Source organism: Pyxicephalus adspersus, chromosome 2 (genome assembly GCF_032062135.1).
Source record: "Pyxicephalus adspersus chromosome 2, UCB_Pads_2.0, whole genome shotgun sequence".
In the NCBI taxonomy this organism is placed as follows: domain Eukaryota; kingdom Metazoa; phylum Chordata; class Amphibia; order Anura; family Pyxicephalidae; genus Pyxicephalus; species Pyxicephalus adspersus.
The window spans coordinates 83,255,202-83,272,625 of record NC_092859.1 but is presented as its reverse complement, the minus strand read 5'-3'; the positions used below and the strand labels follow the sequence as shown (position 1 = coordinate 83,272,625).

Sequence of the window (17,424 nt, the reverse complement as noted above, 5' to 3'; positions counted from 1 at the left end):
CCTTTTTAATATCATTTCCATTTCTAGCATTTCCCTGAACTCAGCTGCTGATAAGACTATACTACTTTATTGACTAAGTGCTTGACTTGATATCTTCCTACATGACAGTAGCCATGTTGGACATTGCTGATGGACATAACCTAGAAGAATCACATATACACAAAGCCTGGTTTATTGGGGCAATAATAAAGAACACGATTTCTTAGGTCCCATGCCTTAAGACTGTTTGAGAGCATTTCCTATAACTTATAACTGGTAAAAAAAAGTACTGCAAAGAAAACCATATGCCTTGTGAGGTCAAAAAGGTACTTTTTTCTGAGAGTTTAAACTGTCAGCTTTGGGATTATTGTTTTGCTTTCCATAGATCAACAAAGATAGAATTTAGAAAAAGAACTTGATGACCTTGAGCCTTATTTCAACATTGTTATTAAAACATGAGACATGCCTTGAAACAAAAGGAGAATACGCCCTATTCCCTGGAGTGTACAAATTAAAAGAAAATGTGAACTAAGTAAAACAAACCAACAAAGAAATATAATGTTATAAAGCGAGTATCAAACACATGGCTGCAGAAAGAAGCTCTGACAAAATGCTACCCAAATCAAACTATGTAACAAAGTGCATGTATAGCCAAATGTGGATAATGTAGAAAGGAACTGGAACTTCTATCATATTTGCATTGTAGTCTGGGTAGATTCACTCTCACTATTTGTCCCAGGACAGAGAATAGAAAATGAGAAGAACTCTTCCAATGGTGAAATCTGATTCAGAGACAGCTGCCTAAGAGGGGATCCTCCCTCTCCATGTAAGAGGGGATCTTAGTAACAATTTCTTGCTGTGTATCTTCAACAGGAAGTAAAGGGAAATCCTTCAAGCTGGATGCAGACAACTAAAAATAAACATTTTTTTCTTAATCTGTTCTAACTTAAAAAGAAACGTTTGGCATTACATACACTTTAGGTTTTAGAGAAGAATTTGAATAGGTATTTGCTGATGAGATGTAGGAAAATATAAGATACGTACAAAGATAGGATTTCAAACTGAAAGACTGCAGTGGTGTTTCATGGTATATGAATGGGTAATACATTTTGTATTAGAGTGAAAATGATTAAGTAAATGACATGGCTAAGAATGGTAAGCCTATATCTTACTATAAATACAGACATGATTGCAGCTGCACCTGGCCTTAGCCTTGGGGCAGGCATGGTGGTACACGTCAAGAGTCTGAACTTTATGCATATCTGTTCCCTATAGGCATATATTTAGCTTACTTTCAAACTTAAAAAATGGTGTATAAAAGGAATAGATGTTCTTACGGTTAAGACACATATACACAGACACACTCACTTTTATTACTCTTTAATATTACCTATTCTGCTAATCATACTTTAAACTTCCAAAGAATATGCCATTCAATTGATCTTTCTTTTATTATGTAGACCAACAGATATGTCACACGTGTCATTAGAAAAGACATGCTGGGCCCAAAATGTATCTAAAGCATTTAAATGAGACAGCCTTGTACTTGTTCTATTCATTTTTATCTCTGTGAAACATTTCATATGCTTCCAATTTGGATTATGTATTATTTGCTGAGTTATTCTAGCTAGCCACGTTAGTGTGTCATGAAATTTGTGTTTACACTGATGAAATATCAGTATACTTACAATACTGGTAAAATTCCCTGGATGATTTGAAAAAAAGAAGGAAACAGCCAATAAAACACTCTCTGCAACACTGATGTTTATTTAAAACACTTTCTGATAATCTTTCTTTATGGTGCTGACTGATGTGACCTAGGTCAGCAAGTCTGTAATTTACCAACATATAGAAAGCTGGCAGAAATGTGCTGTGCCATCCACTTTTAATCTTAAAATGTAGTATGCTAATTGGCTGTTAAAGAAAAAAATGAGAGTTAAAAAAGCTAAACAAATAGCACTTAAAAGTACAATACAGATAAGTAAGAAAAGTGAAAGAAAAGGCTGATAAAATCCTGGCTTAGGACGTTGGAGACATTACCATATGATCTAATGTGGGTGTCAGCCTGGATTGTGTTCATTGAAGGAAACTGTATTCTCTAACAGTGCTTGGGAATAGGAGCAGGAGGGTTTTCACCAAGTGACAGTCGCTCAGCACTGGGTCTACCCCCTCCTCCTCTGCACACCTGTAAGATCCTTTTGTCTGGACTGAATATTTAAATTACATCTCTACTTTGAAAGTTCTTCTCAGAAATCCCAGGATTACAAGGTATGATTTATATTAAATATGCACTATGGACATGACAGACAAAACTTTATTCTGCTTTAACTGAAAATGTAAACTCTCAGCTGTTGTTTAAATAGTTCTGGTAGTTTTCAAAGTTTATCTATGTACAGATGCAATTAACCTGTATTCATCTTAATTACTATTGTTGTTCATCTGGTTTCATTTGTTAGGTTCTAAATTTGAAGTATAGATTATGTGTTTTAGTTTATTTGCAGGCATGCCACAATGAATGTAAAGTATTCTGCAAGCTAGGGACACGTGGAAGAATAACCCAGACATTTATTTCTATGATTTAGTGCAGTTAAACATTATCCAACAATAACAGAGAAGCACTATATTTCTTTGTTAATGTCCTGTATAACATCATCCAGGCTAGTTAATACAGAATGGTACATGTTAAACTTTTAGAATTTTGAACTACAGTTTCATGCTTAAATGTAATTGTTGGTTGTAGGCAACTTAATTGTTAAATACAATACATTTAACTCTTGAGAAGTGTAATTTTGCTTGGCTGTGGTTTGATGGTATGTTGCTATTTGATTTGTCCAAATCTTGTAACTTGATGAATAACATGAAAAACATTCTCTAGGGCATTCTTAATGATTTATGTCTTTAAGTGCTTTCCAATAGAAATGCAGACAGAAATATGAAAATAGAAAGTTTTTTTCAGAATAAAACAAGATTGAGTTAGTCTGTCTATGTTATTTACTTAAATATAAATCCTAATAGTCAGGAAATTCAAAAAGCCAAAATAATCATTGTTTTTCTTGTATTACTAATCCCTGTAAAATGAAATGTATCATCACCACCACATTGTGGGTTACTTAGTTTCCTTACACAGAAGCTATGTGTGTATATAGGATGTGCTGGTGTAATCTCAAGTAAGTATTAAACAGGAATCATCCCGCCCCCTTTAGCCATGTTCTAGGACCATTCAGCCATTTTATTCCTAAAATGTGTGTGATATATTCACATATAACACAACCTCAGTACAGTCAGTTTTTATGTAGCAAGTATTTAACTATATCACTTTACTTATTTTAGATACTGGAACACTTACATGGTTTTTATAGCAATTTGAATGTTGTTATTGTTAGTAGTAAGACTTTGTTTTTTTGATTGGTTACTTTGCATCACTGCACTTTTTCTATGTTTTGTATAATAAGTACATGTTTTTTTTTTTATAGAAAGTACATATTTTAAGAAATGTTACTCATATCTCATAAAATGTATATAAAACACTCAATTGGTGATGTTAAATGTTTATATACAGTACTTTGTATGATTGAATTGTAGGTGTTTAATGATTTTTAGATGTAAAAGAAATGTAAATACTAAGTTGTGCATTATACTTTTAGGCATGCTTAAAAAGAAGCAGGCTTTTATCTGGAAAATGTAATTGGTGAACATTTCAAGTTATTTTCCAGGGATTTGGCAAGTTAAACCTTTTCAGTTTATCCAGTGCTTTTCATAAAACTTTCCATAACCCAGTCCTACTTTTTTTAAACTTTTTTTTTAAACATATGTGTGTCATAGCTTTTAAATGAACAGCAGACGGTAGGCCTAAAATGCAGTATTTTTAAGTAACATTTGTTTCCTATAAGACACACAAAAATAAACTTGAAAAATATGTATACATCATGATATTTCTGGGAGAAAATATAAAGCAGCCTTGTTATTTTAGGTTTTATATTCAAAATATCAGAATTTAAAGTAATACATATAGCTGAATTTTTCAGCTAGATAACAAGCCTTCTTGGAAGTAAATATGTTTCTAGCTTGCCATAGGCATATGAATACATTTTGATTACTGATTGCTCAGAGGATAGGAAGTGGTGAAAGTACTTCCTGTTTATCTAAGGTTAGAACCCATACATGCTGTCTGCCTACAATAGATTCCATATGAGCCATATGATATGAATTGTTACTGCACTATATCATTGGAGCAAAAATGTAAAATAAAATTGTATGTATGTGTATATATATTGATTTAAATACAGACACAGATAACAAAGTAATACAATAACTATAATATATAAATTAAAATAAAAACTAAATAAGATACTAACTATATATTTTAGAATTATAGACATAATTATGCAAATTCTCTGTATGTTGACCATTTTAGGTTTAGACTTTAAGTTTTGATTGTATTAAAGAAAAAAGAGGGAATAGGCTCATTTTATCTATTATAAATCTAAACACAGGTTAGCATAAATATGGGTAAATTTATATACCTGGAAGGTTTGTATCATTTCTATTTTTTTTTATATAATACATTCTGTTGCACAGTCATGTTGTCATTTGCCATTCTCACAATATTTAAAAAATAAATACATGGTATAACATTTAATGGCTTAAACTGCACCTAACAGTAATTTATGTTTAAATTAGGCAGACATTGATATATCACCATTCATGACACGACTTGCTCCGGGTTTTCAAACCTCAACATCTCTTGCAGCTTTGAAATTTGAAACACTAATCTACCCAGGTCACATACCATATACTTGAGCAGTAAAAAGGTAGAATGTTATGACATACCTATTTATAAGGTTCATGAAGGCTGTCAGTCTTACCTTACAATCTTCCATACTGTTTAAAACTTAAATATCTTATTAGATTCAACTCAGACAACAAGTATATATTGGTCACAACTATAAATTGAAATCCATGATTCCATGTTGAAATCAAATAAACTCAACCTTCTCCTAACCTCAAGTTAACATAAATGTTTCTAATTTTTTTAGTCAAATCCTTGGGGAATGATAAAGCTTTTATTGCATTTTGTATTCCAATACTATAAAGGATATTTAAAAAATAGAATTACTATATAATATATAAAGAAAACTAGATGCTAAGGTTATTGTTACTTGAGCTAAATTACATAAAATAGAATTAGATGGACATAGAAGCCAAGATGGTTGTCAGACATATGCTCCCAATGCTTAGCTACAGTTCTTTGCTTTTGGATACACCTGCAGCATCTAGGTTTTCTTACAAAACAAGTTATCAATTAGAACAGTCCATCCCATTCCGTGGGCCTTTCCCCTAAAATCAGTTGACTAAAAATTTTGAAATGTTTTATTGGATATTACAATGGGTAGTTTATGGGCATGCCAATAACATACAGAAACAAATGTACTGATTGTACACCTCCACCCCCCAGTGTCTGCCTTTGGTCATATTGAAAGAAACAAAAATACTTAAAAACCATGTTAACTTACATTAACTAAAAATATAAACTGCTACTTTTGTAATTATTAAAAGAACAAAGAATAATACTGTAGAAAAGCCATACAACCAAATGGAAAAACAAAGGGCTAATTTTTAGTGCATGCCACAGACGTTTGATTTGGTCTAAGGCTGCCTTTCTTAATCTTTTTAACATGAAGGAACCTTTGAAATCATTTTAAGGTCTTATGGAACCCCAGGTATAATTACTATGCCCACAACTTACAGTGCATTAGCATGGTGGTCATTGGGACAAATGCCTCTTACATGGCTGGACAGTGAGAAGAATGACTCTTTCTTTGCTGGCCAGATGGAAAAATGTCACTCTTACAGATAGCCAAGAAGATCATTGGCATCATTGCTCAAGGAACCTCTTGCAACCTCAGGAGGAACCCTGGCTGAGAAACACTGCTCTAAGGGGTCTGTTTATAAATATTATCATACTAGATACACCAAACTTTTATATGTTTTTCACATAGTATTCAATTTGGAAATTTATTGAATAAATCGTTACTCATTACTCACATACATTTTCTAATTGAAACTAAAGTGAAAAAATGAATTTTGGACAAAAGTTGGGTGAATTTTGAAAGTGTGATCACATTGACTGTACACGTGAAACCTGAAAGAAGAGGTAAATTGTAATCATTTAGGATCTTGTGTCTGCCTCAGGGCCCTGCTGTTCCTAGGACCTAGTGTTAATGCATTGAATAATATCAACTTCCTGACCTGATTGTTGTCTGCAAGCCTTTGAATGTGCAAAGCAGTGTCCTAACCCAGGCTTTCATCTTGCTACCCAGAGCTAAGTGATCACCATCCAAATTCATCTCACTTATTATACACTAAGGTGCTGGAACGTGTGGTCAAGGCTGACATAAATGAAGCTTAGCGTTGAGCTGTCAGAAACATCAACATTTTCTAACTAATGAAGGTCTTTGGGTTTAAAAAGGCTGACATATTCTCTTTAATGCTCTGGTTTATCTGGTACAAATGAGTAAAAATATGAAAAATATAGATTAATTTTGTACAATGTTGCATAATGTTTTTATGGGCCTGATTTATTAAAGCTCTCCAAGACTGGAGAAGAGAGGGTATTATGTAAAAAGGGGGTTTGTTGTTAGTTTGCTTGTGTTTTCAACCCTGGACCAGATTCCATGTTTGCCGGATCACCCATGAAAGGCAGTCTTCTCCAGTCCCAGGCCCTTTGTAGCTAATATATTTATTCCTAAAGGCAATATGGCATCAAACAGTTTTTCTTTTGGCTTTGCTGTAGGATTTCCTATGCTATTTATAACAAAGAGTGCTTTAATGACAGGTCTATAAGCATCTTTCTACAAGATTTAGATTATTATCCTCTTGCCAGTTTTCCTGTAAAGTTGCACCTATACATGTATCTTTGTTAAGCAATATCTGCTCAGATTTTAAATGTGCTTGTCTGAGGTCCAGACTGACATGTGCAAGCACTTTGGAGGTTCTAATTAGTGAATTGGTACGCCTACAACTGCTTTTGTGTGAGTAGCAAAACATTTATCCTTGTTAAAGCCAACTTTAAGCTATAGTTCAAATAAGCTAAGTGCAGCACATGAAAAGGTGTTCAATATCTTATAATTTAATTTTCTTTTTACTTCTTGCTATTGCCTTAGTAGAAAATGGCGTTCCATGACAGTAAGCTTTGGAAACAGAAAAGTTTCGGAATAAATCCAACATCTCTGGTAATATAGAGCCAGACCTCTCCAATTAAGATCTCTGCTGATTGTAGAGCTATAGGTCTGACTCAGTAAAAGGCATGGTGGACCTCGGCATAGAGACCACTATTTCCATACAAAGAGCAAGAATGCCACTCCACTGCCGCTTGGAGGGATCAGACTGTGGCTGCTTATGAAAGAAAACAATTAATAAGAAATTTACCAATAACAACCAATCTTAATGCCTTCTATTTTTGAAGTATAAAAAGACATTTGCAGGATGGGTTGTTGTTAACAGCAAACAATTTGTTACTTCAGAATGCACAGTGTCCAGGCTAATATGATTATCTAGTTACTTTTCTAGTTCCTAGTTCATAGATTGACCAAGCTAGTTAAATTATTAAAAGTCAATTTTACAAACGTCTCATGCCAGCACTATTTAGCATAGGAATGCTTCCACAGAATACACATGTGCCTTGCTCTTTCAATTACTATTTTTTTTACTTACAGGTTGCTTCACAGTGACAGTGATACATGATCTGACAATATGAGGGCAGCTATCATTCTCACTTTGTTTGTCACATTCTGTTACTCCAAACCATTCCATCAAAGAGGTATATTTGATTTTATGCTTGAAGATGATGGATCTGGAATAGAGGCCAAAGAAGATATAGAGCCAGTTGGACCTATGTGCCCATTTCGCTGTCAGTGCCACCTTCGTGTTGTCCAGTGCTCTGATATTGGTAAGTTGTTTCACCACACTGAGAAATAATTAAAAAAATGGTTAAAACCAAGATTGCATTTTTTGGTCATTTACCAAAATTTTTCCTACTATCTATATGATATAACTTTTTGCTGAATTAGGTGCTAAGGGACGAATGGTGGAGTGAATAAATTAGAATTATTGGCTAAAATTGGTATTAAGGGGAATGGGGCAAGGTTAGTTTAATTTAGAATTAGGCCCTTGTTAGCATGTCCAGTATGAATAGCAATTACAATACCAGCTCCCAGTGACATATTTTACCTGCTTGGTGAGTATTTCCAAAAAGCTTATACTTAACTTGTCACACATAATTCCAGCTAAATGGGCTAAACTTTCCATTGATTCAATGACCGCTAAACAAAAATTGTACCAGTCATTACTCCACCTACAAAAAGCAAAAGTTCTTTATTGACTGAATGCACCATGATAGCACATCTACCAGCACACTTCAGTTAAATGCACACCTTTTTTCCTAAGGTTCCCAGGCTCAACTTCAAGCAACCTACGCTGGACTGCCACACCATCAATATACACCACAATATACAAATTTAGACACAGCTTTTTTCATTAATTCTAGTTCTATTGATCATTCTGTAGCTGGGCACCACTAAAAATGTGGCACAATCTCAAACCAAATAATCCTAAACCTTGAAACCATCCCAAACCATGTGCTAAGAATGCATGTTAATTAATCAAACTGAACATCTATTTTCTTTGGATTTCAACCTAAATTTTTCCCTGTGCCTGGAGACCAGACCAACTTTTGCCCAGAATATGTATGATTGACTAAATAACCAGACAATACACCTGCGGGGATCTCTGTGGAATGAAAAAGCTTCTTAAACTGCAAACGTAAAACCTCACAACCTACCTAACACCAGTGTCTAAAGTATCCAGAATAGCTGTGGCCTTCCTTCATTTTTGTTTGTTTTCATTTTTAACACAGCACTCATCTCAAAAACTTTTAGGACATCTACATAAAGACCATACTTGGAAATAACCCATCTAGATTAATTGATAGTTGGATAAACTAGATAAAAGGAATTTGTCAAATAAAGCAGAACAAATGTAGGCATACCCTCTTAAAGCTTGCAAGAGCATTCTGTAGGGCCCAGTATCCAGTTGGGATTTTCAAAGTTACAAACTTACCCTCCACCCATTAGGCCTTTTGTACTCAAATATTTAGGGAACAGGAACATACAGCACAAATTGTAAATCCCCTTTGTGCTTCTTCTAGAACTTTAACAGTTTATTGATTTTGCACTGTAAAAAAATTTAGGGAAGAGAAAGTGGAGGACACAAAAATTCCAAATTTTCATTTATACGAAAAATATATGTACATTTTAAACAAGTCCAAACCTTTCTTTCCTCCAGTGTAAGGTATCAGTATATTGAACTACCTTCTCCCTAAGCTACATTTGTTTGAACTTTAAGCTGAACCACAGTGTCATGAAGAGAGAACAACTATTTTTTGTTTCCTTAACACCCTCTCTCCCATCTGCTGCTTGACCCTACAAGAAGCCCTAAAAGCAAAAAGGGACATACCGAATAAATATATAAAATATATTTACATTCTCCTTTTTAAAAGTAAGACACTTGGGTATGAAGAGAATAAAGTGGGGGTATGGGTGGGGTTGATGTTACTCCCCTTAAACCAGCAGTTCTAGCAGTGTTCTAGCAGTATGACATGCATTAAACACAAAACAGATAGAGGGACAAAGCCTGTTGTAGAAAAAGGTATGATTTCATCAGCCCCCAAAATCCCCATCTTTTTTTTAACACCTATTGCTCTATTTTACAAGCCTTTCAATACACAAGCCTTCTTTTGACACAATTTACCCTGAAACAAATAGACCAAAGCCTTAAACATAAAAAGGCTACCTAAAATGTAAACAGCATTTAACTAACATGCAAAATTTAGGACACAACTCCCACCCCATTACTGCTACTTAAAATGGACTCTTGATCTATTTTAAACTACCACATCGAAGAACCAAAAACTGCAACTTTAATGAGATAGTAAGCCTGCTTACTCCACAGCCTACTCTATTTTAAATATAGATCCCCAAACCTTTTGACCTTTTAACTTCATCCAGTTACCTAACCAAATATATATCCAATTGAATTCTTCATTAGACAACAAAACATTGAACTTTATGGGTATTTAATCTACATGGCCATTACTTGTTATAGACTGTAGAGAGGTGACTCTTGGATTCTAATGCATATTCCTCCTTGTCAGGCCCACATTCTTTCTTCTCTGCATAGGCATAGGTATTCGGACTGGCCACTGGGTTAAGACATCCGGAATAGTCCAAGCAAGGAAGCTACACTATAAACCCAGATTGTTCAACCTCTACCTCCTGACAAATACCCTTACACTTCTAGGCTCATACTCAAAATCACCCCATTTAATGCACAGTGCTGCATAATATGTTGGTGCTATATAAATTCTGTTTTTTATTAATATTATTATTATTATTATTATTAATAATAATAATAATAATAATATTCCTCTTTCTACTAACTCCTTCATACAACAACCAGTATTCAAACAATTCACCCTTTCCCTTTGCTATGCTCAGCTTCTATTACAAATACAGTATGTTTGGCAAGGTAACAACCAGTTCCCAATTGATTAATTTTTTTTTTATTAAAGATTCCCTCATTTGGGGGGTGGATGTCAAGGGTTCCAGATATATCCAAATTAGTTTGGTAGTTGTTAGGGGTTAAACTATTTCTCTGAACCACCATTTGACACTTGCATCCATGTTTACACTTAAAGTTACAGAGAACTCAAACATCATCTCTAAACAGTACAAACTAAATGTGCTAATCAAGCAGCAGCTGCATTTCTGTGCACATTTCTTACGCAAGAGATACATTCTCTTGTACTCTCTGAGGGAGAGATATTACAGATAAATTGGCAGAGCAAATGTATAGGAACACATGATTTGACTCAGCACATTTTGTGATTACTCTGTGTGTGTGCTGTGAGTAATATAAACGTTCCCAGTGGAATCCTGTAATATCTATCAGATCTGTCGCTATTGACATGTGAAAGCAATCAACAATTTTTTCAACATGGCATCTACTATGGGAAACATATGGATAGGTAAAATGTATGCTCTTTGTGTCCCTCTTAGGGAGAATTACTCTCTTAGTCAAAGTTTCCATTATCACTGAGACACAAAGTGATAAACACAATTTTACACTTGTCAGTAAAACAAGGTGATCAGAGCTAAAGGTAGAGACAGACTGTCTTTATCTTTTTGTTGTATCACCAGAACAGAAAATAAAAGTAAATATTCCAAACTGGACACAGCTGGAAAGAGACAACATACATTGTTTGAAAAAAATCCTATTTGGAAAGTTGGCCCTGGCCCTTTAATGTTACAGTTATATTCATTCCTGATGCATCCTTTTACACCTTGGCAGAAAATATTGTTATTCCAACCAAAATTCTGACATATTAGGATAATGCTGTTGCTTGCTTTCCCACACAGGCCCATCAATATAAATGGCAATTTTACTGTCCAATAATTTGTTGAAGGGCTTTGCAACAAACTTTAATGTTAGATTGCCATAGAGTCGTAAATGTGTGTCATTGTGTAAGGGGTAATAAAACTACATGAGTGAATGCAGTGAATCCAATCATTGGTAGGCAACAATCATTTTTTATTTGGTATTCCTTGCTCTACTAATTGAAATATCTCTTGCAGAATGATAATTCACTTTGTTAAGTAAATAATTCAAACTTTTTTAGTAAATCAACCCCAATATGTCCCTTTAATATCCTTAGAATGTGTGAAGAGCATTGTTATTATTATGCAGTATTTATATCATGCCAACATATTACGCAGGGCATTAAATAGGGGTAGCAAATGACAGACAGATACAAACAATGTTACAGGAGGAGAGAACCCTGCTCTGAAAAGCTTACAATCTAAGGGCATTGTTAGTACTCCTGATCTGCAGCAGTGCCAAACTTATATTGGTATCATAAATTGCGTAGCGCAAGCTGTATGAAGTTATAGAAATATTTTTTATACATAAAAATGGCCCAGTGGTTTTACCACTTAATGACACAGCCTAAAAGTAGTAGCTAATGAAGAAATATTGTTATGTAGAAATATGACCCAGGCTAGGACAGGCAAGAGATTTCACTTTGTTTCCTTATAGTAATTCTGCAACTAGGAGAAACCCCTGTTGAGTTAGTTTGTTAAAAAAATGTAGTATAAGTAGTTACAGTGCATTGCTGCACAGTACTGCCCTTTGCATACTTATCAAATGCTGTAATTTTTTTTATTTAGTGCATAGTCCACAGCTGTTTTGAATTAGGTGCCTAATGTGAAAAGTTCAGGATTTGAATAGTATCACAAAACATAATCAAAAAGAATTAAAGAAAATTGCCTATAAAACTTTGTGATGGTAATGTCAAAGTTTTAAATCACTAATCACTAATATGCAGTAATATATATTTAGCAGTAGGTGACTGTTTATAATGAACAGTAGTATACAGTAGAATAGTAGTATACAGTAAGGTAGAATACATCTTACAACTTTTTACCCATCACCTTCCTAATTTTACATATACTTTTACTCTAAACCTAAATTTATCACTAAAGTGTACTATATCACTTTACAAAGAGATAAAAATAAAATTTTTCACACCTGATCAAAAAAAAGAAAAGAGTGGGTTAAAGCACTATAGTTTTGTTGTAAAATGTTTTAATTTCCATGATTTCATCTATGCTACATATCAGTTTTTTCAAAGACTTGTCCCTTTGAGAGTTTTTAATTTAAACTGTCTGATGTTCTTTTGGCATTCTGGGTGAAAATGAGAAATCTGTTCTCCAGAGCTCTTGGATTCACATTTCGTCTTTAAGCTTAATTTGGAAATACTTTTGGTATAAGAGTCATAAAACGGTCAACTCCCACTATTCATTTTATGTCCAAAGTGCTGAAGTGAAGAATTTACTGGAAGGGAGAGAGAAAGAGAGTTTAGAAGAAGAACAAATCCCTGTTTTTCTGATTATAAAACACACTATGAAGTCTTAAGAAGCCCCCAAAGATCCAGGCAATTAAATAATAAATGTTGTTTGTATTATACTGAGGTGTTAGATTTTTGGCCAGTATTATTGGTTTCCAAGAGAATACAAATGATTTTTTTTAAAGCATAGAACAACATAAACATTTGTTTAAATTTTCCTAAAATAATCCTTTTTTACCTTTTTATATCCTGTCTCCCATCTCAGTGCATCCCATCTACTCCAGCCTCTATTAGCCACTGCTGTCCAATTTTTTTTTGCTCTGGGTTTAGTTTTTTTTGTTCATTTGCTTAGTAGTAGCTTCCTTATTGGGAAAATGGTAAACTAAGCCTGGTCAATGTGAATTGATGCAATTGCTTGTGATTTCATTGGAGGCATGTAACATGGTGACAATATAGGAGTACAGTTGCGACACAGCTGTTACTCTATAGCAAAAAGAGCTTAATACTAACTGAACAGCCTAAATTCATTCCTAACAGATGAATAAATAGGGGTTGGCTGGAAATACTATGGAAACATTGAGGGAACCAGGAGATTGACACTCCAGAAAGCATTTGTTTTTAAAAGAAGTTAGGCATGTACTTTTCTTTATTGAAGTGGAATTTAGTAGACAAGATGAGGCAAATATTTACTTTGCATTACCAAGTTTTATTGGCATACTAACATTTTGTTGCTTCAAGCAGAAAATATGTTTTAGGTCTATGGTATGGGGTCAGAATCTTGGTCAGGCTTTATTGCCATTAGAATTCCCAATAGGAGGTATTGTTCTTTTCTTTCTGTCCACATGACAATGATCACTAAAAAAGAGAGTGAAAATAGTCTTAAAAATATTCCAGATGTTGGGTGTATTGAAAACCAAAAACATTATTGTTATATTATTTAATGTTTAAAGAATATTGAAAAACTGTAGAACTAGGGTACCTAGTATGACAAGCACAATAACTGTTAAATCATTTTACTTTCTTTCAGGATTGGATCAAGTGCCAAAAAACATTCCCCCTGATACTACTTTACTTGATTTGCAGAACAATAAAATCACAGAAATTAAAGATGATGCCTTTAAGAACCTCAAACAGCTTCATGTGAGATATTTTATTATATATTTGGTTTTAAAAAGATAATGCATTTCACTGAAGAAAAATCAACTTAGAACAAATAGAATGCATATAATACGATCTAGAGCAGACACAGCTGCTATATTTTTACCGTTTATTTTATTTTTTAATAATCTAAAATATTTGCTGCCGTCTTCTATTTCTGTTCCCTGTGATTTTTCTACAATGTAAAGAGCATGGGTAGTGATTTGATCTACAGAATGCTAGGAAAGTTGTGTTAAAAATGCTACAATGGCCATCAATGACTGGACCATCAATATCCTAAATGTGTTTTCTTTTTTTTTTCAGGCATTAATCCTTGTTAACAATAAAATCAAGTCAATCAGTCCTGGTGCTTTTGCTTCTCTGACAAAACTGGAACGACTGTACTTATCAAAAAATAGTCTAAAGGAGCTACCAACCAATATGCCCAAGTCACTTCAAGAGCTACGTGTGCATGAGAACTTGTTAACCAAAGTAAAGAAGACTGTGTTTGATGGTTTAAATAACATGATTGTCATTGGTAAGTCCATCAAAATTTTATCAGCAGTTTTAGATGGTAGCCTCCCTAATGGCACCATCTGAACTGAATGTGTCAATCAAATTTCATAACTGAATATTATCAATATAATAAGTATTCTCTTACAGCTAATATGGGTCACAAACTTTGAGACACACTGTAAAAATAACTCTGCTGCAAGCATTGGATATTTTGCAGTAGTAGTCTAGGTATGAAAACATTGAGTGACACTTTCACAGTACTGAAGCATTCGAATTGGTCATACTGAAAAGTAATGAAGTATTTACTCAGCTGCAAACATTATACATTTTGCAGCTGCAGTCCAGGCCTTTTGCTGACAACATTTTTCATTTCGGTACTCCTCCCACTGAGCTCATGTGTATCCTCATGCATTTGGTACCAAAAAGGCCTATACTTTTACTGCAGCTACCGTGTTTCCCCGATTTTAGAACATCCCCATTAAGTAAGCCACCCCCGATTTTTAAAAAAATAATTAAAATAAGACACTCACCCGTCTATAAGACAGCTCCAGATATCTGATCCTGCGTGTGTGTCCTTTATGCCGGCTGCAGCGTGTGTGTCTCTGATGCTGGCTGCAGGGCGTGTCTATTCCTGAGCCAAACTGAAAGTAAAAAGCCTGCACACAACAATAAATGTGTACTGTAGTCTTCTTCATGGAAAAATAGGACATCCCCTGAAAATAAGACCCAGGGCATATTTTGGCATTTCAAAAAATATAAGAGAGTGCCTTATATTCGGGGAAACAGGGTAATACACTGTAATAAAACAATGGAGGTAGAGGTTGAAGACCACAATGGTGCTGTCAGCACCAGATACATGTATAAAGCCCCACACTGCCAAGTAGTATAGACATGCTGTGGTCACTTCCTATGGGACAGGGACACTAGAAAGATTAGAATGGAGCTCTGTACATTTTTCTGGAAACTGCCCATACTCATGTTCCAGAACAAAATCTTTTCCGTTTGGACTCTCTATCAGAAATTTTCACCATGACTAATAGTGGGCACTCTTAACTGCAAAAGTGAAGGAAGTGGAAGTTTTTGTTAGCCATTTCACTACCTCTTGAATGAGCTCTACCTGTATAGCATAATTACTCTGAAAAAGAAAAAAAACTGATACAACCTGTTTATATATAGTGTGAACTGACCACCACTTTGTTCTGGTCACCCCTACTTCCTTCAACTGATTTGTTGGTAGCTATGGATATGGGGAGTATAAATCTGTGGTGCTTGAGTGTACACCAAATTAAAAAGGACATAGCAATCCAGAAAATAAAACAGACCAAGAAAAACTAAACTCCAACCCAATTTTTGTAAAACTTAGAAAAAAAGCCAACCAAAACAAACAAAAACAAATCTGCAGGAGGTAGTAGCTAAACGGCAGGTATGTCTCTTGCTGACAAACAAAAAGGTAGTCCTTACAGAACTTGTTGGGCCCCTGAATTGAGAACACTGGGGGAACACAAAAATATATAGCTCATCATACTGCAATCTATGGTAACATAAATACAACATTTCCTGAATGTTTCATCAGCTCTCCCTACCTGCTCATTGACAAATGACTGTGTGCTGCACATTAGGAGACATACCAAATGCTTGCAGCTGGTCATAGATGTCCTTTGTTACCGAACACTGGTACTTAATAAAGTATGTACATTTTCCCTCTTATCAAGGTAGAGTGGCATGATGTCAGGGGTGGTTTCTACTAACTTGTATAATTTCTTAAATGTTCAAGGGGTTTTGGTCATGAGTGAATATTGAAAGCTGTTTTACTTGACTATCATACTTGGGTGAACCAGCAAATCTGGAGTGGCAAATGTTTTCAATCCTGGACCAGGTTGATTTTTGCTGGATGACCCATGATAGCCTATCTTCTCCAGTCCTGTCTTCAAATATGTAAAACTGGCATTTGGAAGGTCACTTATAACACTGGGGAATGTATTTTTTGTTGAGTTAGATCTTACACTTGTTTTTTTTACTAATTTTTGGGTGGTGAATACAGAAATTACCCCAGTTTTTTGCTATCACATTCAGTTTTTAAGATGCAGGGTACCCCCTTTTTTTGTCAAAAACATACAAATTTTACATACAATGAAAAAAAAAAATGAAATAATAACATGAATGTACTGTTTATTTAAATTTATTTTGTTCATACAAAGGATTTATTGTTACTCTATGACATTTTTATTTACAGTAAAACCTTTGAAAATTATTTGGCTAAGTGGTAAGGTAAACATTTACGCTTATAGCTTTTCCTGGAGTGTTCAGTGTTAGGACAATCCCGCCAGATGCTCCAACAGTAGTCAGCCATCATATGTACATCCCATCTACCCTGATACCGTCCTTCCATGACTTTCAAACCTTGCTCATCACTGACTGCACCAAAGTTTTTCGGGAAGTTAGAAAGATGGCTATGCAGAAAATGCACCTTGATGCTCATATTGCATCCAAGCATTTTGGAGCTCTCAAAGCGTTTCTGGACAATTTCTGTGTAATTATTTGCTTGTGTGTTTCCAAGAAAGTCTTTGACAATGCCTTTAAACGTAAACCAAACATTCTTTTTGACTTCTGACATTGTCCTGATAAAATGTTCATCTTTGATGAGCTGCTGAATCTGTGGACCATCAAACACAGTTGGCAAAGCTTTAATGAACTGCTACATCAGACACAGTTTCATGTGCAGAGGTGGGAATATAATATTCTTTCTATCAACAAGTGGCTCATGTAGACTGTTTGGATCACTTGGTTTTAGGGCAGATCTTGGAGGCCAAATCCTTTCCACCTAATGTCTC

General features: G+C 34.6%; 1 protein-coding gene across 1 annotated transcript in view; it reads left to right on the top strand.

Moving 5' to 3' along the window:
* The first annotated feature begins 2,070 nt into the window (after positions 1-2,070).
* DCN (decorin) overlaps positions 2,071-17,424 on the top strand; it is a 28,061-nt gene continuing 12,707 nt past the window's right edge. Inside the window, exons 1-4 of the mRNA XM_072401239.1 lie at positions 2,071-2,247; positions 7,695-7,927; positions 13,968-14,080; positions 14,402-14,615. Coding sequence (XP_072257340.1) covers positions 7,732-7,927; positions 13,968-14,080; positions 14,402-14,615 — 523 coding nt within the window. The 5' untranslated portion in view covers positions 2,071-2,247; positions 7,695-7,731. The remainder of the gene's footprint in view (positions 2,248-7,694; positions 7,928-13,967; positions 14,081-14,401; positions 14,616-17,424) is intronic.